The sequence below is a fragment of the Peromyscus maniculatus genome, chromosome 8 (assembly GCF_049852395.1).
Source record: "Peromyscus maniculatus bairdii isolate BWxNUB_F1_BW_parent chromosome 8, HU_Pman_BW_mat_3.1, whole genome shotgun sequence".
NCBI lineage: Eukaryota > Metazoa > Chordata > Mammalia > Rodentia > Cricetidae > Peromyscus > Peromyscus maniculatus.
In genome coordinates, this window is record NC_134859.1 from 53,954,770 (window position 1) to 53,979,964 (window position 25,195).

Here is a 25,195-nt window from a genome sequence, read left to right on the forward strand (position 1 = left end):
CCCCTACAAATCTTCCTCTCACTTTCCAGCTGGAAGTCATAAGTGAACATGTGAAGCCAGGCACCGCCACTGTTCTGGACCATCACCGAGGGATTAGTGTCACCGAGGGATTAGTGAGGCAGTGGGTTCCACAGTTCAGCTTCCGCCCTTGTGGAACCCACTGCCTCAGTCCCCTAAGCCTCTCCCGCACATGCCTCTGAATGTTCTCGGGAGATGAAAATCCCATTGTCAACACCCATCCACACCAGGTGCCTGAGCATGGAGGTTTTCTTGAACTCCTTCAGGACTTTTCTTTCTTGCTTTGTTTCTTTCTTTTCTTTTCTTTCCTGTTCCCTTCTCAGAATTTTCCCAAGATAGCCATGGAGGTGTTGGGTGGGAGTCGGCCTTGATTCCTCCCACCTTCCTCAGTGACTCAGAAGACTTCAAAATCAAAGCTGTCCGGCTAGGATGACCTCCCAAAGTGGCTAAGTCAGCACTCTGCCCTTTTCTCACTGAGGGCTCTTTTAGGGACATTGTCTCCAGCCTGCGTGTCAAGGAAAATGTAGGGCACGTTGGCGGATGGAGGCAGGCTGGACCGGAGATAATGAGATACAAACTGGACGTTCATTTTGCCAATATTTTAAAAAAGTGTGAAACTAACTCTTATGGACGATGACAGTGTGCCACAGATCAGTTTGGTCAGACTAACTATGGCCTTGAAATAAAAATGCCAGCATTCCTAAGGGCAGGGCTAAGGAAGCCCCCGAGCCTGGTGCCATCCCCGAGCCTGGTGCCATCCCCGAGCCTGGTGCCATCCCCGAGCCACGTGCTTTTACTTCCGCGCTGTGCACACAGGGAGTCCTGAGTCAGGCTGAAGACCTAGCATCCCAGGTGGTGATGAGCAGGACCACAGGACTGGCTTCCATCTGCTTCCATCCCCTGCCCTTGAGGAAGCCCCAGCGGCGGGAACGGAGCCGATGTATTGCTGCTCACTGTGTGACACTATCTGCTGCCATGTCTATGCTGGATTGCATCACATAACTCGGTCAGAGGGGCCCGGCCTCCTCAGAAGCCAGCACACTGTTCCTCAAGCACCCTCCCGAGTGGCTGGTCAGTCCTTCATCACCACCGTGCGCTGTTCCGGGCAGGATGCTGTCTGCAGACCTAAGACACTCCTTCAGACTCACTCAAATTATTTATATATGCCTTCCACTCTCTGTGGGTTCCACCTGAAAGCTGGGGCCTCAACTAAGGAGTTCCATTCTGTTAGTTTTTGAGATGAGTCTCATTCTGTAGCCCAGGTTGGATTCAAACTTGTGACAATCCTCTCGCCAAAACCTCCCAAGTGTTCGATTACAGGCACAGGACACCATGACCAGCCCCTAATACTGCTTCTCTTTGTTCATTTTGGTGAACATGAGGATGGAAGGTTTTAGAAACAGCTGTTATTTTCTTGCCAGGATTTATTTACATGTTAATTAATTAATTAATTAGGTTCTTTCAAGACAGGGCTTCTTTGTATAGCCCTGGCTGTCCTGGAACTCATAATGTAGACCAGGCTGGCCTCAAACTCAGAGATCCTCCTGGCCTGTGCCTCCTGAGTGCTGGGATTAGATATACACCACAACTGCCCAGCTTATTTACATGTTTCAGAGCTACACAGTTTATAGCCCAAACATGTCTATTGGCTGGACAGGACCTGTCGATCTGAATCCCCAGTGCCACCCAAAAGAATCATATGATCTTAGAAAGCAGAAATGCCAGGCATGTTGGCAAATGCTTGTAACCCAACATGTATGTAGCAGGGGACCTATAAATTTGCCGGTAGCCTGGGCCGCACAGAGAAAAACCTGGTCTCAAAAATGGAAAAAAAAATAAAATCTCACATAAAAAAATCTAAAACATTTTAAAAGACAGAACTTTCTCCCCAGCATCAAAAGTTTTTCTCAAACATTTCAACAATAATTTACTCTTTTATTAAAAGTTTGGAAGTTTTTGATCACTAAAGTAATACATACTTATTTTAGAAAATACAAAATGTATAAAAAAGAAGAGTCACTCATAATTCTGCTACTGATCAGTTAACTATTGCACGCACACACTGAGCCTCAGCCCACTCATACTTCCAGTCACACACCAGCCTCAAAGAAATAATATACTTTTTAAAAATACTCAAGCAGTATTCGTAAAGGTTTCTTTACACAGTAGCTTCCTACAAATCCTCCATTTCCCACTTCCTCTGATTCAGATAGAGAGTAGAGGGCGGTTGTTACAATGAACGGGGACGAGGGAGCAGAACAAGGCAGGGGGAAAGGGCGGGGCTCATCTCCAGATGCCTCCCCTACTCCTCACGCTGCTCGGGCCGGGGTGCCCACTTTTCTTCCGTGCAGGCTTTTCAGTCTTAGGGGCTGAAGCAAGGCGTCGAGGGATGGCCTGGGAGGGGATCTGAGAATTGAGGGGAATGAAGAAAAGTCATCATCATATTCCCCACCCCACAGAGAAAGGGCCTGGTGTGAAGTGGCCCCAACCAGTGAGCACAGGGGAAGGAAGGGTGTGCTGGCAAGTGGGGTGCCAGGTGGGGTATCGGGGCCAGCCAGGGAGTATGGAGTGCTGAGGGGACCAGTAGACAAGAGCCCTGCTTCCCCCTGGTCCCTGCTGACTTTCCCTCACCTCTTTCCGGGGGATCTCACCCAAGCGGGAGTCTGTGTTTCTTCTGGGGACAAGCTCCCCTTGGCCGTCAGTCCTGCCACACAGATCAAGGGTATGAGTAAAGATGTCGGGGGTAATTCCCCAATTCCACACAGATCTGTACACAAACTGAAATGCTCGCCAATTTCCTCTCCTGAGTGTGAGTCTGGGGAGAGGCTCAGATGGGAGAACACTTATCCTGTGAACAGGAGGCCCGGACTCAATATCCACTTACACAGAGAACTGAGAACGGAATGGAACTGGAGACTCTGGGAGGAGGCTCAGTGTAAGCTAACGAGTCACTCAGGACCCGACTTTCTCAAACTGTGGTACAGCTAACCATGGAGGTGAAAAACTGGAAACCAGAGAAGGTTTCTGAACAAGGCACAACCAAATATTAACTCAAAATCAAGCCCAAGTGAGTCTAAGGTGTTTCTGGGTGGTGTTGCACTGTGGGACTTCACTGCAGCCTTGGTTCGGAACACAGAGCACACAAGTTTTACACTGCGCCTTCCATCACCACACACACACACACACACACACACACACACACACACACACACACACACACACACGCGACCACTGCCTGAAACACCTCGGCTCTAACTGCTGCCCATTGTGAGTCGCAGTGTGCTTACTGTCCATGGGAAGTTTTCTGCTCTCATAGGAACAGCAGTTTAACTATAGAAACAAGGACTGCGTTTGGGTACGTGTGTATCCAGGTGCACACGCACGTGTGAGCATGTCTGTGGAGGTAGCAGACAGCCAGCCTCCAGGGTTGCTCCTCGGGAGCTGTCCACCTTAATCTTTTTGTCTTTTTAAAACAGGGTCTCACAGTGTGGCTGGCCTCAAACTCACAGAGATCCACCTGCCTCAACATCCCAAGTGCTGGGATTAAAGGCATGCGCCACTACACCTGGCTAATTTAGTTTTTGAGGGAGGGTCTTTCATTGGCCTGAGGCTCAATGATTTGGCCTAGCTGGCTGCAGACCAGTGAGCCCCAGGGTATTTCAAGTGTGTGCTACCATGCCTGGTTTTTCTGTGAGTTCGGGGGTCACACTCGGCTCTTCACTGAGTTGCAACACTTTCCCACAGGAGAGGTCCCTCCAACCCTGTCATTCTTCATCATGTATCAAATTAGCATGTCTGGGTTGTAGTCACGTGTCTGGTTTGAAACTGTTTGAGTTGATGACTTTAAGTTTCATTACAAAAAAAAAAAATCAAGGCAAGCATGTTCACACATGTCCCTTTAATCCCAGCACTTGGAAGGAAGGCAGAGGCAGGTAGGTCTCGGAGTTTGATGCCAGCCTTACCTACACAGTGAGTTCCAGGCTAGCCAGGGCAGCATAGTAAGACACTGCCTCAAAAATATATAATAAATAAACAAACAATAAATAAACAAATAAGCAAATTTCCTGTTTTTTAAAATGTTCCCAGGTAAAAAGGGCCACAGGTGGAAAAAGGTTTAGAAGGCCTTCACTAAATAAGCAAAACTCCTGGGACTCTGAGTTTTGAGCTTCTGGGGGGAGAGGAAAGAAAATGGAGGTACAGATACATGGATAAGAGTTTAAGGAGAAAAATCAGCAGACATTCCTGCCAAGAGATGGGAAATTTGTGACTCTACATTTCATCCCTCATCCCTCCGGGCGTCCCCCCACCCCAAAAAGGACAAAAGCCCACACTCAGTGGATATACTGGGCCTGACCAGCTCCTAATCCAAATTCCTCCCTTGGTTCCTCCTCTCCCCTCCCAGGTTCATACCCGCCATGTTCCAGCCTCTTCAGGTACAGCAGCAGGTCCTCGGCAGGCAGAGCGCCCCAACCCCGAGCCTGGTACAGACGTAGCAGCTCAGACACCTCCATCAGCTGCCTCGGGGAGCCGAGCCTATCTGTACCTGAGACAAGCTGACACCATTACCCGAGGGCTCCTCTCCCAGCGTTCATCCCATTTCCCTAGGAATGGTCTGAAGAAAAGAGTCCCGAGAATTTCCTTCTTTCCCTGGCAATCCCTGGCCTGCTTACCTCTCTCCGGGGAGCCGGTGCTGAGACCACTGCCTTGTAAATGGGATGAGGGAAGCTCGTGGACCCTGAAAAGACTAGACGCCATGGCCAAGGGAACTTTGGTTTTGTGGACAGGAGGTGGGAGACGTGGCACCTGAGGAACTTCCTCCCAAGATGAGACAGCCCGGGAACCTAGCAGCAGGAGAGAGATCTGAGAATGAGCATGGGATAACAAGGCTGGGCACAGCTGGGCACAGCTGGGCTCACAGAGAGCAGCTCAGAGGCCCTGGGTTCAATCTCCAGCACAAATAAAACTGGGCATGGTGACACACACCTGTACTCTCAGTACCCGGGAAGTAAAGGCAGGGTGATCAGGTCACCTCTGACTACGAGAGATCCTGTCTCAGAAAGAAAAATGACAATCCTTTCCCTCAATAAAAATGTCCTATTGAATCTACCAAGTTGATCACAGTCCTCGGGGGAGGACTTGTCCTGGAGGAAGTGGGAATGGAGGGTGGGCTGGGGGTAAGGGGAGGGCGTGGGAGGGGGGAGAATAGGGGAACCCATGGCTGATATGTAGAACTGAATGATATTGTAAAATAAAAAATATATATCAAAAAAAAAAATGTCCTATGTCCTGGGTACTATGTAATAAAACAGTAAGAAAGTGATCACAATGTACTATAGCATAACTGTCTGGACATTTAAATGAGTACTTTTAAGTTTAACTATATTAATTTAGCTGTTATTAATATATTGCAAAGTACCAGAATGAACTGTTTCTAACACTACCAGGTAAAATATAAATTAATTTAGAAATGGAATCCAAATTCAAGTCAGGCACTGTGACTCACTCCTGGAGACCCAGTATTTGGCTTTAATTTTTTTCTTTTATAATTTAATTTAATTTTACTATCAGCCACGGATTCCCTTGTCCTCACCCCCCCCCCCCCGCCCCCCCTCAGCCAACCACCCATTCCCATCTCCTCCAGGGCAAAGACTCCCCTGGGGATTGAGTTCAACCTGGTAGACTCAGCCATTAGAGGCTAGGCTCACAACCAAAAAAATATAAGAGACCCAGTATTTGGGAGACCAAGAAAGGCCACCTGCTGAGTTCAACCTGACGTACACAGCAAGGTTGAGGCCAGTCTGGCTCCAGACTGAGATCCTGCTACAGAAAACATACAAACAACAACAACAACAACACAAGAAACAGAATCCAAGCCCAAAGAAATGTATATCGAACCTCTCTACAGGAAACTACTGTGACCTTGTTTCTAATGCACATCTGTTTACATGTGAAGACAGGTGTCTTTAGCAGACAGGGACAGAGTCAGTCCTCCCTCCAAGCCCCTACTTCATCCCAGACTGCCGATTCCCACCTCTTCTAGGCCTGGCCCCATCCTCTTCAGAGTTGGGACTCACCAGACTTAGGGGGCAACAGGTCAACAGAGGGGTTCTCATTGCTCTGAGGTGCCGAGGTCTCCAGCAGCTGGGGAAATAAGACAGGATGTTCCCCTAGAGAACTGTGGAAAGAAACCTGGGGTCTGAGGGGACAGAGGCGACTCGCAGGGTCAATGGCCTCAGTCCCGGAGAATTACGGACTAAGAGGGACAGAAACTACCAGCTGGGAGAACCAGCTGCTCCTGAGAAGGCGGTGAAGGGGCTGGGAGACAGCCAGTGATGGAGGGCATGTTGAGCCGGCACGGGGCGGACCTGAGTTCAGTTCCCAACATCCGCATAAAAGCCAGGTACAACTAGGAAGGGGGCGCACGCCTTCCACCCCAGCACTGGGAGGCAGGCAGAGCTCTGTGAGCTTGAGGCTGGCCTGGTCTACAGAGTGAGTCACAGACCAGCCAGGGTTAGAGTAAGGCCTTGTCATTTTTTCCCCCTAGTTTTTCTGAGACAGGGTTTCTCTGTGTAACAGTCCTGGCTGTCCTGGAACTCACTTTGTAGACCAGGCTGGCCTTGAACTCACAGAGATCCACCTGCCTCTGTCTCCCAAGTACTGGGATTAAACCACCATGCCATGTTGAAGTCATCTTTAAAAAAAAAAAACCAGGTGTGGTGTGGGGTGGAGCCATTTTGCACTCAGCACTTAGGAGGAATCCGAGGGAGACAGGTGAGTCCCGGGGGCTTGCTGGCCAGTCACTCCAGCCAATCAGTCAACTCTAGATTCAGTCAGAGACACTGTCTCAAAAAAATAGGGGTGGGATCTATAGAATAAAACAAGACACCGACTTCTGTCTCACACACTTCATGAGCATGTGTACGCGCGATCGTGTACATGTGCAGGCACACATACCTACACACAAAGGCACACATACCTACACACACAGGCACACATACCTACCACACAGGCACACATACCTACACACAAAGGCAATGAAGCCGGCCGGGCACAGTGGCAAGCCTGTGATCCCTGCACTTGGGAGGCTGAGGCAGGAGGAACAAGAGTTGGGATCAGATCCGAATTGAGAGCAAATGAGTCAGTAGGTAAGAAACATGGAGTTCTTAGTAGAATCTCTCTTACCTGCTGCAAAAAATTCTTAAGGCCCTCGAGCTGAGAAGCAGGTGGCAGCCCTGGTTTTAGGGGGCCGTCACCATCAGACCCAGGGTCTTCCTCAGGAAATGGTCGTTCCGGCCTATGGTCAGCAGTGAAGGCCTCCAGTGCAGAGAAGTGTCCATCTGTAAAAGGAGACAGGTACCTTGCACACATGTGTGTTGTATATGGAAGAAGTCTCTCCATAAATGAACCTACCACAAGCTTCCAAAGGAAAGGTACTACTAGTAAACAGAAGAGAGGGGCTGGAGAGATGGCTCAGTGGTTAAGAGCACTGGCTGTTCTTCCAGAGGTCCTGAGTTCAATTCTTAGCACCCACATGGCAGCTCCCAACTGTCTGTAATTCCAGTTTCAGGGGATCCAACACCCTCTTCTGGGCTCCACATGTACGGCATACATGTGGCCCACAGACATATAGGCAGGCAAAACACCCATATACATATTTTTTTAAAATCTTTAAAACAAAGAAATAAATGTAGGAAGGACACCACAGCTAGGAGATGACACCAGAGTTTAAAAAGCTGGAGAGGGGAGGAAGGGAGTTGTCTGGGAGACCACACAGCTGAATTTTAAGACAGAACTGCAGACAGAAGCACTCACTCTCTACACAGGTTTACCATCGACTCCTTAAAGACACATTCATTACAGGGACTGGGGAGGTAGCCAACAGAGATCACTTGCCGGGCAAACAGGAAGCACTGGCCTTCACCCCAGCACCACAGACTGGGTGTGGCAGCACACTCCTGTAGTCTCAGCATTGGAGAATCAGAGTTCAAGGTCATGCGTGGATATGACAGTGACTCCCAGGCAAAGCCCACCTCGTTTCTTTGGTGGGCTGGCAAGAAGGCTCAGCCAGTCAAGGCACTTTGCTTGCTGCCAAGCCTGGTGACCTGAGTTTGATTCCTGGAACCCACGTGATATAAAGAACAGATCAACTCCCATAACTCCACATAAATACCATGGTATGCACGTGCCTATACATACACAGATGCAAGTGGGTAAGTAGAAAGAAAAAAATACCGTTTCTGTGTGCAAATGCAGAGAAGGACTGCTTTACCCCCTTTGGACAGAGTCTCCCACTGAACCTGGAGCTACCAGCCACGGTGGTCCCCAACCCTGCAATGGTTTGAATGACAATGGGGCCCATAGGCCCATGGGGAGTGGCACTATTAGGAAGTGTGGCCTTGTTGGAGGAAGTGTGTCACTGGGGTGGGCTCTGAGGTCTCAGATGCTCAAGCCAGGCCCAGTGTCTCATTCTCTTCCTGCCTCAAAGGCCCGGACCAGAAGTGGATTCACCCACTTCAAACCAAGCAGAAACTCTCTCACAGGTGTGCCCTCCATTCCTGGACTGTAGTTCATTCCAGGTACAGTCAAGCTGGCACCCGAGAAGAGCCATCCCAGGCCCCCGTCAAAGGCTGAGGTTATCAGTGATGTCACCACCCTGGCTTTCTCGTGGGTGCTAAGGTCCGACTCAGGCCCCAGTGCTCATACGGCGAGCTTACTCCGGCCAGGCCAGCTCTTTCCTGTGTGTCCTGGGGACTGAACCTAGCACCTCGGATGAGAGGCCAGCCAGCTGCCACTGAGTTACAGCTCCAGCCAGGGCCTTGAACCCTTTACCTCCTGCCTCCACCTTCCAAGTGCTGGGACTACAGGCTTGAGCCACTGCTCCTGGATCTACTCTTTTGTTTCTTTCCCCTTTTTTGATAGGGTTTCATTCATCCCAGGCTGGCTGCAGATTCACTCTGTATTTATAGATGCTTCAGTGGTTAACAGCATTTGCTGCTCTTAAATAGGACCAGGTTCAGTTCCCAGCACTGGCATGCTGGCTAACAACCATCTGTAACTCCAGGTCCAGGGAATCTGATGCCCTCTTCTGGTCTCCACAGGCACTAGACATGCAAGTGGTGCATATATATACATGTAGGCAACACTCATACACATAAAATAATAAAAATAATCCTAAACCACCTTACTATACAGCTGAGGATGGCCTTGAACTTCTGACCTTTTTGTCTCCACCCAGTGAGTGCAGGTATATGCCACCAGGTCATTTATGTGGTGCTGAGGATTGAACCCAGGGCTCCACACATGCTCAGCAAGCACTCTGTTGACAACTAAGCTACAAACCTCAGCACAGTCTCCACTCTCAATTCCCACTGGATCGAGATGTCTGAACTACACAGAAAGTCAACCATCAACAGGTAAGTACCATCCATCACTTGGAGTCTTCAAACTGGACCTGCGGAACTACTCAGTGTCAAGAGCCTAGGCTAGAGTCAGCATCATGACTTGTCAAGGCCACAAATAAGCCAAGGTTATAAGGAACTAGAACCACTAGTGTGAGGGAGCAGAGGGAATGGTAGTCTTTTACAGAGAGAAGCAAGGGTGTAGAGTGAGGCAGTCAGAAGGGCATTCCTAGAGAGAGGTAACACCGCCACTGTCCCTGACGTCACCCCTTTGGACTCCAGTTCTCAGTAAGTCCATGTACGTCTATGATGTCCTCTTCCCTTTACTGAATGAGTTTCATGATGGAAGACATCAGCAGAAGCTGGGAAAGGAAGCCATTCATGCACGTAAGGAGAACACCAGTGGCTCTGGCCTCGGTTACCTGAGGGTGGAGGCACGTCGGGTTTGGGCTCCAGGGGCTGGAAGGAGTTCTGGTTCTGGAAAGGGGGTCCCAGCAGGAGGCTAAGATCCGGGGAGGTGCCACAGAGGACAGCAGGAGCTCCAGGCAGATCATCCCTCACTTCTCCTCGGCTCTGCTGGGACACAGGCTTCAGGGCCACGGCCACGGGAGGCATGGCCCAGACCCTCCTCTCCCCCTTCTCTGGCTCCAGAGGCCCAGGGCTAGAGGGTGCAGCAGGAGGATCCTGGCCAGCAGAGAGAAAGAAAGCAAGCTCACAGCCCGGGGGCTCGAACACACGTCTTCGTACAGGCATTTGAATGTGATTACAAGCTCCCCGGATTCCCTTCAAGGAGACTGGGTGGCATCGAATTTCCATCAGAGTTAAAACCCATTATTTCTCATATTACAACTCTATTTCCAGAAATTTTATAGATAACTTATACAATTACAAGCATTTTAATATGTATTGTAACACCACAGATATGAAATATAGAAAACCGTTTCTGTAGCCAGGACTATGCACTTGGTTACATACAAGGTTATACAGCGTAGGCAGAGGGTGGCATCTGGTGGAGGGGGCTGAGGCAGGAGGAGAGATGTTCAAGACCCCAGCTCACGGCTGCCTCTGGGGAAGGAAGGGACCTGGACATAGAGAGCTGGGTCCTGGGACAGGATGGATGTTACTTTTCACTGTACCCTTTTTTATTTCAGCAGCTTAGACTTTTTTGTTTGCTTTGACCACATACAAGTTACTAACTAGCCAATATCACATGTGACATTCCAGCCAATAATCACACCGTAAACAAAAGGAGGAGATGCCAACAGAAGAAGACTAGGAGGAGGAGGAAGGGCCCCTGCTTTAGTCAAGGGCGGGACTCAGCAACAACGTGTGTGTGTGTGTGTGTGTGTGTGTGTGTGTGTGTGTGTGTGTGTGTGTGTGTGTGTGTCCGTCCCAGCGGTCACACTTCAGTGTAGTTCTCAAGTTGTCACTTTGGTTGTTGTTGCTGGTTTTTTTTATTTGTTTTATTTTGCTTTTCCTTTGAGACAGGACCTCAGGTAGCCCAGGCTTATCCCAAATTCACTTTAAAGCTGAGAATAACTTCGAGTGTCTGACCTTCTGCCTCCACAAGCAATCGTGCCCAGCTATTTTCTTTTTAACGCGGGTTTTAGGGGATGAAATCAGATCCTCAAGCTTGTAAAGCAAGCGCCTTACTGACAGTTATCTCCCCAGCCCTAGCAACAACTTACTGCCATAATTAATTCAGCCATTATTCCACCAAACTGGTATCACATATTCATTCATTCATTCATTCATTCATTCATTCATTCATGTCTTAGAGTGCTGGAATCACAGAGCTATGTCCAATGGGCAGGGGCCACTATGGTGAGCTATGGCCATGGAAAACAGTTTATTTCGGCAGAACAGCTGTTCTCTGGGGCAATGCCTACCTGGAGGTTGGGAGGCAGGAGCGTGGTACTGAGCAGCTGGTTGACCTCATCCCAGTGGGCCTGCAGCATGGCCTGGAGCCTTTCTACCAGCTCCACCCGCTGCTCCTCCAGCTGCTGGGTGCCGCTCTTCAGGTCCCGCACTCGAGCTTGCTCCCTTGCCAGTCTGAAGAAAAGAGAGGAGCTGGGAGACGGCTCAGGTGGTAACCTGGCTGCTGCAGAAGCCAGAGGCCCAGAGTTAGGACCCCCACAAAGGCCGGGTGTGGCAGCACATAGGGGATCCAGTGCTGGGTGATCCTAGAGACCCCAGGGCTCAGAGCTAGACAGTCCAGCCAAACTGGTGAGCTCCAAGTTCAGTGTCTCAAAAAATAAGGTGAAGGAGACAGACATCCAACGTTGACCTCTGGCCACGCATCACCCAAAGGAACAAATCCGTACACCCCCATACACACACACACTGAAGAGGCGACTGAGGGATTTTAGGGGAACAGAGGCTGAGAAGTTATGAAGGACTGAGGTACACTGGAGGAGGCCCGATCTTCGGAGAGTCCGCTCTTTGCCATCCCCAGTCTGGGCTCCTCCCACTGAACAAGGAACCCAGGCCAGTACCTGAGCTCGTAGTCCTGAAGCACCTGCTGCTGCCGCTCCTCCCGGTCGGCCATCTCCACCTTGAACTGAGCCAGCTGGGTGGCCAGCTCCTGTTGGTGCTGCCCACTGAGTTCCTGCAGCTGCTTCCTAGAAGACCCCGGTGAGACAGACAGACTATAGACAGGAGATACCACCGGGGGGCTGGAGGGGTGGCTCAGTGTTTAAGGGTGTGCCGTGTGCTGCTCTGGCAGAGGACCTAAGTTCGGTTCCTAGCACCCACATGGGCAGCTAACAACTGCTTGTAACTCTAGCTCCATGGATCCAGCTCCCCGCCTGGCCTCCACAGGCGTCTGTACTCACCGGCACACACCTCAACACAGACACGTGTGTCTACATGCAATTAAAAATAAAGTCATTTTTCAACAAAAAGGTGTGGTCAATGAGAGAAAGGCAGACTGTGTGGAGGTAAGGGGAGATGTGGGAAGCCAGACCAACCCAAGACTTCCTCAAGAGGCCCAGGAAGAGGACAAAGGGAGCTTTAGTTCTGTGTCCTTGTCTCGAAGTGGACTTGGCCAGACCAGTCTAGGGCTGGGGCCAGTGTCTCTTCAGAGTTAAGGTTGTGGTTTCTGGGGACCCGACTTTCCCCCTGAGCTGTGGTTATCAGTCCCTAGGCAGCTGTGTCTGAGGGATCCTGTGTTCTCTTTGCCAATATTGTCTGACTTAACTCAGTGCTGGCCTTGGCCACACCCCCTATCCCCACAAATAGTATATAAGATACTTTACTTCTTCTTTTTTTTTTTTTTGTGAGACAGGGTTTCTCTGTGTAGCCCTAGCTGTCCTGGAACTTGCTCTGTAGCCCAGGCTGGCCTCAAACTCAGAGATCCGCCTGCCTCTGCCTCTGCCTCCCGAGTGCTGGGACTAAAGGCGTGCGCCCCCACCACGCAGCGATGCTATACTTCTTAAACTTGCTTGGCTAAGTCATCAGCTTAGGCAAGACCTGCTGGTCCCAGCTATCGCTCTCGTCTTCTTCATGTCTCACCCCTGGTCTTCCCACTCGACACTTCACCTTTAGGGACCCTTATTCTTGTGGGTTCAGGTGAGGGAGACAGACAGCTGCGGTCACCTGGCCTAGCCACAACACAGGGACAGATAACAACCAAGCTGAGGCCACAGAATGGCTTCCCCAGATGCAAAGACCAAAGTGGGGATTTATCAACAGATTAGCTGATCAGTTTGGTTTGGTCTGGTTTGTTTGAGACAGACTCTCACTAGATAGTGGAGAGACATCACAAACTTACAATCCTCCTGCCTCAGCCACCCAAGATGGGATTACAGGACCATAATCCATGTTCACTTGAAAATGACATAATGGAAGCATTTCCACCAAGTGTGGTGTTACATGCCTTTAATCCCAGCACTCAGGAGGCAGAGATAAGCAGATTTCTGTGAGTTCAAGGCCAGCCTGGTCTACATAGGGAGATCCTGTCTCAAAAAAGAAAAAGAAAAAACCCAAACAGACAAAAAAAGAAGCCTTCCAGAAAACATGGATGAAGGATGGGGTGAGAGAAGGCTGGGATAGGAAGGAGAATCCTCACACACAGCAGCTGTGACTGCACTTAGCACAGCACGGTCCTGCCCTTCAGTGTCGGCTAAAGGCTATGCCTTCCGGGGGACAAATCTCGCTGTCTCTCCATAAGCACTTCATGGATCGCTCCCAGGAGGGGCTAAGATCCTAGCGGATGGGGCTCACATGGAAGAGGGGAAGGCTCCGAGCACACGGGCAGGAAGCTAGGACAGTTGCTGCTGCCAGAGAAACACTACCTGTGAGTCCCCAGTACCTGTGGTGGTCCCTCAGGGAGGCGGCCTGGCGCAGGCTGCTCTCCTGAGCTTCCGCCAGGCGCTCGGTCACCCGCTGCTCCAGCCGCACAGCCAGCTCAGACTCCATCTGGATCCGCTGGCTCTCGTACCGGGCCTGGGAGTGAAGGAAGAGGGGACTGAGCATCCGCTCAGTTCTCCTTGAGCTCAGTCTTCTAGGGTGGGAAACGTAAACAGAACCACCAACGCTTCATCCACGTTAAGGATGAAGAACAAGAAATTTGTCTCAGAGGGCGACACAGGTTCCTTTTCTTTATTGAACTGTGAGACACATCATAAATGAGCGCAAAAGTAAAAATGGCTTTGGACAGAAAAAATAGAATATATTAACCCAAGGTAATGTTAGAGCTTAATACATGTGTTACCTCCACCTGAAGCCAGGAGGCATTCAGTCAGTCAGTCAGTCAGTCATCTACAACTGCTGTTTCCATTTTCTCGCCTCACGCTCCCCTCACTCACGGCCATCTGATGGCTACTTCACTTGCAAAGAGCTCAGTTCCAATCCCACAGTGGCTATGTCTCCCTTTACGTCTTTTATGAGGTCACTGCAACTCCTGACCCCCGGGCCAAAGCTCTGTCTAGAGGATTTTCTCTGCAGGACCTCTCTGTTCTCATTCTGAGTTTGGGCTGATGGCTCCGTCTCCACCTGCCCTTGAGTCCCGCACTTCCTTCTCTTTTCTACTGTCTGTGACATTCCGGCCAGATTATTCTAAGTGTATATAATAAGCTTTTCCCTCTAGGCACGGTTTTACTACATTTCTTAATTCCCAAATCTTTCATTTAACTTGATCTTTTTTCCAAGCTTTAAGCCCACATACCCAGGCCAGGTATGGTGGCTCATGCCTGAACGGCACTTGGGATCTGCGGCAGCAGGATAAGGCCAGCCAACCTCCACGTATCAAGACCTTGTCTAAAAAAATAAAAATAGCCGGGCGTTGGTGGCGCACGCCTTTAATCCCAGCACTCGGGAGGCAGAGCCAGGCGGATCTCTGTGAGTTCGAGGCCAGCCTGGGCTACAGAGTGAGTTTCAGGAAAGGCGCAAAGCTACACAGAGAAACCCTGCCTCGGGAAAAAAAAAAAAAAAAAAAAAAAGAAAGAAAAAAAAAAAAATAAAAATAAAACAAAACCCCCTGTACCCCAAACTTCCTAGCTGCTTCTGTGCACACTAGATTCCCCGCCTCAGTGCACCTCTCCCTGCAGCAGCAGCACCTGAGCTATGAGGGCCCCGGGGGGAGGGGGGGTCACTCTCGTCTCCTCTTGTTTACTGCCTCTGACTGGTCACTCAATTCTATTTTTAATTTGCTCTCAGAAACTCAGAAACCCTTAGCACCCAGTTTACACATTAAAAAAGGCCCACATGGTCAGAACAGAGTCCTCCCATGTCAGGGCTCTTCAAAATCGAGTTTCCCCACGACTGAAACACGGTTCTCTCCACTCTTCAGGGATCAGCAAACTCAGTTAGTCCACTTACTGCCTGCTTTTTGGTTCGGTTTGGTTTGTTTTGGTTTGGTTTTTTGAGACAGGTTTTCTCTGTGTAGTTTTGGTGCCTGTCCTGGATCTCGCTCTGTAGACCAGGCTGGCTTCGAACTCACAGAGATCCGCCTGGCTTTTTGGCTGTTGTTTTAACCAGTGCTGGGGATTGAACCCAGGTCCTCACACATGCTGAGTAGGTGCTCTACCACTGAGCTATATCCTAGTCTACATTTTACATCTGGAGACAGGATTTCCCTAAGTTAGCTAGGTCATCCTTGAATTCACATTCACTCTGCAACCCAGGCTGGGCTAGAACTTGAGATCCTTCTGCCTCAGCCTTCCAAGAAGCTGGAATTACTGAAAAATGTTTTTCAATCTAACTGTATCTGACAATGTTTGGTACTATTCTGTGCCAAGTCCTGGGCTATTCCAGGAATTCCCCAACGCAGAGGTGTTAGTAGAAGTTCCTAGAGCTGTGACAACTGGGCCCGTAGACGGCCCAGCAGATAGAAATACAGGCACACAGCCCCGATAACCTGGGTTCAATCCCAAAAACTCATGTGGAAGGAAAAAGCTGTTCTCTGACCTCTACCCACATGTCATGGTACATATTCACCGCCCCCCATACACACACATACACATATACCACGTGTATAATGATAAATAAAAATTTTAAACAACAAAGTGGGGGCTAGAGAGATGGTTCAGCAGTTTAGGGGACCATCACCCACACAGCAGCTCACAGCTGTCTGTAACTCCAATTCCAGGGCTTCTGACATCCTCACACAGACGCACATGCAGGCAAAACACCAATGAACATAAGATAAAAATAAACTTTTTTTTTTTTTTTTTTTTTTTTTTTTGGTTTTTCGAGACAGGGTTTCTCTGTGTAGCTTTGCGCCTTTCCTGGAACTCACTTGGTAGCCCAGGCTGGCCTCGAACTCACAGAGATCCACCTGCCTCTGCCTCCCGAGTGCTGGGATTAAAGGCGTGCGCCACCACCGCCCGGCAGTAAACTATGTATTTTTAAAAAGATAAATAACAATACAAAGCAGACCATTACCAATTGGAGTCAGGACTCACAGAAGTTTTCAACTGCTCAGTCAGTGCACGCAGTGAGTGGGTACCTACTGTCTCTTTAAGAGCAGTGTAAGTAAGGGGAGGCTGTGGTCGGGATGTACTGCATGAGAACAGTATAGGGTATCTCAGATTTAAACCAGTGCAGTCTAAAAGTAACAGCAAGCCAGCCCACATTGTGGGAAACTGTCCTTCTGTGAGGAAACGGGAGTTTAAGACAGAATAGTACCAAATTAACCAGTGGTTAAGTCCCAAATGCCCGAGATGGGCAAGGCTTGCACAATTCCCAAGAAGTCACTGTATGTGCTCAGACCTGCTTCCTCAAGCACAGAAACCCCTAAGAACCTCCCACCGCTCACCTGGACCAAGCTCATCTCCAACTGCAGCGCGTCTCTCTCTCTCCGGACTGTGTCCAGCTCCCCTTCCAGCCTCCGCACCTCAGACTGCAGCAGTCCCAACTGCTGCTGGGCCTCCCGGGCTGCCTGGGCCTCCCTCTGGCTGGTCCCCTAAGAAGGAATATCCACTCTCAGCGCGTGCCTCACCTCCTAAGTCCTGGTCACTGACTCCAGTCTCACTCCATCTCTGCCTCCTCCCACTTGTCCTGTCCCCCTCTCTGTCTAATGTCACTCTCTGGCCTGCCATGTAGCTGTCGCCCCCAGACCTTCACACTGGTTCTCAACTCCCGACTTCCACGCATAAATTCATCCTTCTCCATCCCTGTTCCCCAGTAGCCTCCAGGTTCTGGAGTCTCATCCTAGTCAGTAATTGCTCCCAGCGTACGTTTCCATTTCCCAGCCCTTCCAACGGCCACTCCACCTTCTCTCTTTCCAGCTGGGCCTGGCTTTCCTCTCGCAGAGCCTGAAGGTGTTCCTTCAGCTGGTGCTCCTGCTGGGTCCAGGCCTGCCTTTCTTCTTCTAGAGCAACTTGAAGGGCCTCCAGCTTGCGGTGCTCACTGAGCTGCCCGGCCCTAGCCTCCTCCCGCTCTTGCTGGAGGGCCCGGCACTGCTGCTGCTCCACCTCCAACCTCAGAGTCAGCGCTTGCCTCTCTTCTTCCTAACGCCGCAGGAGAAAGCAGGCTTCTTGAGTACGCCCTCCAGAGACCGGCAAACCACCGACACTGTGTGAGTGCGGAGACCTCACTGCTCCACAGAGGGAAAGCACGCCTGGTACTGTGAACCCAGCGGAAGCCCAAGGCTTGACGGGTAGAGGTCCTGAGGGTGGGGGTTGGAGAGATGGCTCAGTGGCTAAGAGCATTGGCCACTCTTCCGGAGGATCCAGGTTCAATCACCAGGATCCACATGGTGGCTCACAACTGTCTTTAACTCCAATTCCAGGGGTTCTGAAGCCTTCTCCTGGCCTCTGTGAGTACCAGGCATGCACATGGTACACAGACATACATGCAGACAAAACAACCATACACATAAAATAAAAATTTTAAATTCATGTTCAAACAAGTACGTTTGTGGTGCTCTCAACCTTGGCCAGAGAGGGTTCATTCTGCTATGGGCAGCACTTAATTTGGAAACTCAGAACTGGTGACAGTATTGCAAATCAGTGACTCCTGAGTGCGGAGCCCTAAATGGGGGCATCCACGTCTGTGTCAACCCCCTCCCCAGGCTCAGGAATGTCATGCAGAGGGATAGTGTGAGACGCCGGACATGACAGGCAATTGCACTCGGGAACAGCTCTCTGGTGACTGCATGAGATCTGTGTGTGATCAAGCCAACAAGATCAGTCATCAGCTGAAAAGGTTGCACCAACTGGACTAAGTGGGTCACCCCCAAAGAAAAGGAGACACAGGAAGGCCCTCTGGGGGAGTGGAAAGATTTGGGGTACATTTATCAAGACACATTGTTTATATGTACAAGATTAGTAAAGAATAAATAAAAGATATTCTATTTTAAAAGCAGATATACCTTGCCTCCTTGCCAAGTGAGGATGCTACAAGAAGTTACCGGCCTGCAAGCCAGAAACAACCCACCCAGCACACTGCTCCTGCCTTGCAGCCTCCCGAACTTGAGAGACTTACACAGCCCTGCACTGTGAGGCTTCTTCATACTAAGAGACTGAGGACCCTAACACAGGCTGTGGAAGGGGAAGCTGGAAGACCTCGTGGTGCTTTTAAATACAAGGTCAAGTGAAGACGTAACATACTGTAGGCTGTGAACATGTGATAGAAACACCCTGCTTCTTATCAAATCTTCAATACAATTTTAATTTTTTTTTAAGACAAAGTCTTATTATATAGCTCTAGCTGTCCTGAAACTATGTAGACTAGACTGGCCCTGAACCCACAGAGATCTACCTGCCTCTGCCTCGCAAGTACTGGGATTAAAGCTATGTGTCACTATGCCTGGCTGATAATTTTTAAATAAAAATAATAAATATATAAAACTTTCCCAGCGCTAGGTAGATCTGGATTCAAATCTCAGCCTGAATCCTACTTTCCATATTTGTTTATTATGTGGTTTCTGAGTCAGAGTCTGGCTCTAAGCCCAGGCTGAGTTTGAACTCATGATCCTCTTGCCTTAGCTTCTCAGATGTGATTACAGGGACATGCCAACCATGCCCAGTATTCTGTGTGTCTTAGACACACATCATTATCTGTAAAAGGAAGATAATCACTTTGTTTGCCTTGTGAGGTTGAAAGTAAAAGCAGCATATATAAAGCACTTAGCAGGGTCTGGCACCTAGCAAGTACTTAACAAACAGCTATCACCATCATCATTATCATAAAAAAAATCCAGCCTCCTCAGGAGCTGGTCACATGGCTCCACCACCAGCACTGTCGGATGGAGTTAAGACCACAAATATCAAATGCATGTAACAAGCATGTGTCATGAAAGCAGCAAGTTCCAAGCCTGGCTCCTAACTCACGTAGGTATCCACACAATAATCACCTCAGCTCTAAGAATCCCGAATGAGTTCCATCCTACACTGCTTTAGGATATATAACCTAGACTGGAGTTCCCACACTGACTGAACAAAATCACCCAGGCAATTTCTGAAACCCACAATGTATCTGTTGAATCAAAACCTCTAGGGGTAAGAGACTGAGGGTGTAGTTCAGTGGGAGAACTCTTGTCTAGACGTGTAAGGCTCTATCCAGGGTGCTCTGGCTTTTACAAGTGGAGGAAGGGTTCTAGGAAAAACGTGTGTGTGTGTGTGTGTGTGTGTGTGTGTGTGTGTGTGTGTGTGTGTGTGTGTGTTTGGAGATAGAGTCTCATTATGTCTCATTATGTAGTCCTGGCTGGCCTGGAATTCTCTGTGTAGACCAGGCTGGCCTCAGACTCACAGAGATCCACCTGCCTCTGTCTACCTCCAGAGTGCTGAGATTAAAGGCGTGTGCCACCACACGCAGCTCCTCAGATAAGTTTAAGGATAATTCAAGGATATAATTTCAGCCTCAAACTGACGTGGCAGCAGGCTGCTTTCGGTAGACTAACAGATTTTAGCAGAACTAGCAGTTCTAAGGATGCCCTTGAGAAGCACCGCCCTAGTATCACTCAAATTAGACACTCTTCCAGATCATCCAGACAACCCACAGGTCTCTAGACACGATTGATTGATTAATTAATTAACGACTCCACTGCAATCACCGGCCCGCCTTCTTACCAATGCCTCTCTTTCCCTCTGCTGTAGTCTGGTGCTCTCCTGCTCACGATTTAGGGCTTCCATGGCCTCAGAAAGGCTTTGTTCCAGGCGGGTTACTGTCTTTCGTGAGAGAAAACAGAACAGTGAACGTGGGGAAATGCCTCCACTTCAGGAATAATAAGCAATGTCAACTTGAAGCCTCAGTGTTACTAACTGACCTCTGGCACCAGAGAAGACGGTGTGAGGAAGGGAAACCTGGGAAGCCACCGCTCATATAAATCGGACAGCAGATGTAGGAACAGTAGAGGAATGGCAGCTACAAGCCACAGGCCAGTCTTTTGGGAACCCTAAGACCAAAGCCCTTTCTTCCCACCTAGACAGCTATGCGCCGAGTCACCCACCTCCTGCTGCTTGCTTCTGGTGAGCTCTGCTGCCTGGCGCTCCTCTTGAAGTCCGCGCAGCACCTCTGTCCGCTCAGCCTCATGCCGATTCCAGCCCTCCACCACTCGAGCCAGGGTCTCAAGAAAGGCAAGTAAAATGGAATTTCAAAATTGCCTTGTGCCCTCTTTTCTAGAAGTCATTAGCCACATGCTTCGCCCACGTCAGAAAACCTGCCCACCTCGTCCTGTCAGGCACACACACAGTGATTAAGCAAGGTCTGACAGTTCATGCCTGTAATCGCAGCACCTGGGAGGCTGAGGCGGGAAGGCCACCAAAAGCTCGAAGGAAGACTATATAAGGAGATCCTATCCCCTCTCATTTACCCTCCACAGTGCCCTCCATGGGAGCCCCCCCCCCCCCCCCGACGCCTGCTCCCCGTCACCTTGTCTAGTTGTTCGATCATGATATCTTTCTTGCGGTCAGCAGCCACAGCCACGGCCAGCTGCTGCTGCAACTCCAGCACTCGAGTCTGCAGGCTCTGAATGTGGCGCTCACAATGCTGGAAAGAGACATGAGGCCTGGAGGTGCTGCTCACGCTTCTTCAGAACACAGCACCAGACAGTTCGGCCTCCTCAGGGAGAAATGGGCTACAGACACGAAGCCTGGGTCCCCAAAACAGAACCGTTTGAGAAGAAAGACTCAGGAATTCCGGAGCAGGGACCTTAAGACCCAAGACCGCCAAACGCTTTTTTCTACTAGCTCAGGAGGTGGCTGTCAGCCTCCAAGCTCTTCCCGTCCCTACTTCCCATGAACCATTTGTCAGAGATGCAGCAGGGCAGCAGCCTACACTGTAAAGAGTGGGACGTCACTCCTGCTCTAAAGAGCGCACTCATCACAAAGCAGAAAGCCCTTCATTCATGGCCCAGCATTTAAAATGATGAGGAGAGCTCCAAAGGTGACAGCCAAGGTCGCCGTTCTTCATTCTTGTTCCTCTCTGTCCCCCCCAGACTGACAGTCATGGAGGAAAAGATCATCATGTCACCCAGAGCTCTAGAGCTCTGTGCAAACCAATGAAGTTCTTGTCCATTCAACAAACCCGGGATGATTCTTCTGTGTTAGGCGCATTCTAGACCTTAGGCAGTGCTGAACAGGACACAGCACTGAGCTTTAAAGAGCTTGGATTTTAGGGGAAAAACAAAGATGATGTGTGTCAGTGATAGGCTGATGGGGAGAATCAGGGATCTGATGATTCTCTGCAGGGAAGGTGGTACACATCACACACGACAGACAGTCACTGAGGGCCTTTCTGGAGACAGCCTAGGGCACAGACCCAGCCTTCAGCCTTAAAAACTCTCAGCCCCACTTTTCCACCCAAGGCTCCTAATTCCTAACCTTGCCACTTTCAGATGAAAGCCTCTGCCTCTCACCTTGCGGCGGGTAAGTTCTGAGTCCAGTGCATCTCTCAACCCCTGAAAATCTGGGGGGTTGGTGGGGGGCCCTGGCCGAAGGCTGGTATAGCGAGGAAACAAGTCTTCCAGTGCCTGGGCTGAACTGGATGGAGACAGGTCTTGCAGAGGTCGGGTGCTGAGCAAACCAAATAGAGAACGTCAAAACTGGGAAAACCTTTGAGGCCCACTGATCCTACGGTGGTATTTTATACATCAGAAAACCAAGACCAGCATGGGCAAGAGACTTGCCCAAAGTCAGAAAGCTAAAGCTAAGAAGGGACATCGACAGCACAGAGGCCGGGGATTGACTCCTGACGTTCCTCCCTCTGTATCACAGCCCCTAAAATGAGGTCTAATAACAGCAGAAACAAGCGTATTCTTCAAGGGGAAGGGGGGCTAAGGCCAGAGAGAGCCAAGTACTAGACGGCCACTGCCCAGGTTCCAGAAGGAAGAGACAGAAAAAGATGAAAACTCCTGGCAAGCTTCTGAGATCCCTCAGAAGTAAGTAAGGGGTGACAGGGGACGAGGGAGGGGAAGAGAAGCGGGCGGGCGGGCGGAGCACTCACTTGAGCAAGGTCGCTGTGCTCTCGCTGTCAAAGGAATCCTCTTCCCGCCTCTCCGAGCCTGCTCCTGGAATGAGGGGGTCCCCTGCTTGCAGCCCAAGAGACCCCAAAGTAAGGATCAAGTAGAAACAGAGGCCATTTGAAGAAAAGTGGGCCTCCACTCCCCAAACCTCTTCCCAGAGAACGGGTGCTTTTTCTTCTCAAGTCTCGCCTCAGAGGTCTACGCTCTTGCGTCCTGTCCCCTGTCCTTACACCTCAGCTTCCCTCTAGAGCTCTAAGGAAGGGCCGACTTACGATAGGCAGTGTCACGTGAGGTATGGAGCATGGTCTGGAGCTGACCCCGAACACTTTCCATCTCAAAGATATGTTGAGACCCATCCTGGGGGGGGGGAGACACACAAAATCAAAGACCACAGAAGTCACGTTTAACCTGTACAATCTATAGTCTACACACTGCCAAGGTAGAATTTTCAAATAGGCCTTAGATATTTTTTTTTTTTTTTTTTTTGGTTTTTCGAGACAGGGTTTCTCTTGTGTAGCTTTGCGCCTTTCCTGGAACTCACTTGGTAGCCCAGGCTGGCCTCGAACTCACAGAGATCCGCCTGCCTCTGCCTCCCGAGTGCAGGGATTAAAGGCGTGCGCCACCACCGCCCGGCGGCCTTAGATATTTGAGGAAAGCAGTTAGGCCCAACAAAAAAGATCTTAACCTTGAACCCCAAACCCAAATGTCTACAGAAGCCAGAAAGGAGAATGAATGAAACAGCAGGTATAAAACTAGGCTGGAGCCGGGCGGTGGTGGCGCATGCCTTTAGTCCCAGCACTGGGGAGGCAGAGCCAGGCAGATCTCTGTGAGTTTGAAGCCAACTTGGGCTACAGAGTGAGTTCCAGGAAAGGCGCAAAACTACACAGAGAAACCCTGTCTTGAAAAACAAAACAAACAAACAAACAAACAAAAAAAAACCTAGGCTGGAGGGACTGCTGTCAACTGTGGAGCAAATGCCTGTCTGCAGCCTGTGCAGCTTACCTACTGGATTCCACACTATGGAAGACCTAACCTGTCTGCAGATTAGTGGGACCTTTTTCCAGTAGGACAACTACCTTCTCTAGAACACGCTTTTGTTGTTGTTGTTGTTTATTTGATTTTGATTTTTTTTTTTTTGGTTCTTTTTGAGACAGGGTTTCTCCATGTAGTTTTGGTGCCTCTCCTGGAACTCGATCTGTAGACCAGGCTGGCCTTGAACTCACAGAGATCTGCCTGGCTCTGCCTCCTGAGTGCTGGGATTAAAGGCGTGCACACACCACCACCCAGCTTAGAACATGCATTTTTAATGACTTGTGTGCCACACAATCAAAATTTTGAGCTGAAAGGACCTTTACCTAATTCGCCTCTTGTCTTAAATTGCCCCAGTTCTCACCTGAGTCCAAAAAAACCTAATCCCTACTTCCGGTAACCAACCTACTCTACTGTGCATGTCTGACCGTGCAAAAGCAAAACCCTAGGAACCATCACAATTTCCCAAAGTATGTTCTTCCATGCCATTCCCTCACACACATCTTCTGTGGGACGAAAGCATGAAAACCTGTGTACTTAAGAGGTAATTTAAATCTAATAATAGATTCAAGCTGCAGCAAAGCTAACCCCGAAAGCCCACGAGCCTAATGCTCCCTAATACCCAAAAGGTCTCCAAGACACGCCTCTCTCACCTTTTTCTTCAAGTTGTTCTCCAGTCCAACCGACAAGCTTCGGCTCAGTTCTTGAGCCAAGCTGTCTAAGCCCTCATTAGGAGGTGAGGAGGCGGAAGCTAAATACAGCTGGGCTCGGGCTGTCGCCTCGGCCTGACGGCTGAGATGCAAAGAAGTATAGAGCTGGGAGGTGACCTCGGAGGACACCTGGTTCAACCCAGGAGGCTCCGAGGAGTCGCTCAGGAGGTCCTCTGACCGGAGAGGTGAACTGGGGCTGGTCGCCCCTGTAGCCATGTGCAGGGCAGAGACAAGCGGACGCCGCAGAAAACTGGGAACTCGTGGCTGAACTTGTGGATAAGTTCACCGAGCAAGGAAGATTTGTAAGGAGGGAGGAAGAAGGCTGGATCCTCAGTAAATACGGATATCAGGGCTTTCTGGTTAGAGGAGTGTCCCCTCGCTCCAGGGGCCATGGAGAGGGAGCCATTCCTTCTGGACACCGCGTAAAGCGGATTTCGAGGTAATGGACAGAAGACCTGCAGGGCAACGGGACCGCGAAAGTTCCTTCCTAACTGGAGTGCTGGAGGCGGCAGATCAGCTTCGGCACCGGCTAACGGGATAACTTTTTTGTTTTCACACTCGAAACGTGCAAACAAACCCCACACCAAAGCGGGCCCAAGGTCTGTCCCTCAACGGGGGTTAGTGCAGAAATAGGTAAGACAGCATCGCCACGACGCCACGCTCCCGCCCCGACGTCACCGGGGCCACCCCGAGTCCACTCCCTTGGGTTCCCCCTCCAATCCTTCCTGGTAAGAAAGCCACAGGAGGTCCGCCAGAATTCTTCCCTGCTTCACCCTAAGGACTCCCTCAAGGCCCTAGAAAGCATGCACCCACCCCAGCCCACCCCAGCCCACCCCGCGCGACCCGCCTGCGAGCCTCTACCGCGACCACCGGGTTCTGACTACTCTGAGCATGCCGGCCCCCAGTTTGCCAAGATGAAGAGGACTGACTGCCCCCCACCCCACAACCCGGACAGGGAAAAAGCAAAGACCACCCCGTCCCTAGCGCGGGACTCCGCTCTCAAAACCGTTGGCAGCCTCCCGCCCCCCGCCTCCAGCCCCGCCTCCCACGAATTACGTCACCCTCCCGCGAGGCCACGCTCCCCGCACCGCCTCCCCCGGCTTCAGAGTCCCCGGCGCGCATGCGTGCGGCAT

The 25,195-nt window shown here is 50.3% G+C and overlaps 1 protein-coding gene across 3 annotated transcripts; it reads right to left on the reverse strand.

Annotated features, from left to right (window-relative positions):
* Positions 1-1,932: 1,932 nt before the first annotated feature.
* Positions 1,933-25,151, reverse strand: Cntrob (centrobin, centriole duplication and spindle assembly protein). Of its 3 annotated transcripts, none has more exons than XM_006973462.4 (19): positions 24,006-25,151; positions 22,596-22,680; positions 22,305-22,386; positions 21,718-21,874; positions 20,733-20,849; positions 20,311-20,427; positions 19,931-20,029; positions 17,132-17,368; positions 16,675-16,821; positions 13,729-13,862; positions 11,912-12,037; positions 11,306-11,468; positions 9,839-10,100; positions 7,201-7,355; positions 6,093-6,159; positions 4,689-4,859; positions 4,429-4,561; positions 2,650-2,722; positions 1,933-2,424 (listed from the first exon to the last, which is right to left on the reverse strand). In XM_006973462.4, the coding sequence occupies exons 1-19, from the start codon at positions 24,276-24,278 to the stop codon at positions 2,302-2,304; spliced, it is 2,721 nt and encodes a 906-aa protein (XP_006973524.1). In that variant the 5' UTR covers positions 24,279-25,151; the 3' UTR covers positions 1,933-2,301. The 3 variants fall into 3 exon arrangements, with proteins under 3 accessions (XP_006973524.1, XP_006973523.1, XP_015847825.1); XM_006973461.4 differs by having other exon boundaries at positions 22,305-22,368; positions 24,006-25,129; XM_015992339.3 differs by having other exon boundaries at positions 22,305-22,389; positions 24,006-25,096.
* Positions 25,152-25,195: the final 44 nt, after the last annotated feature.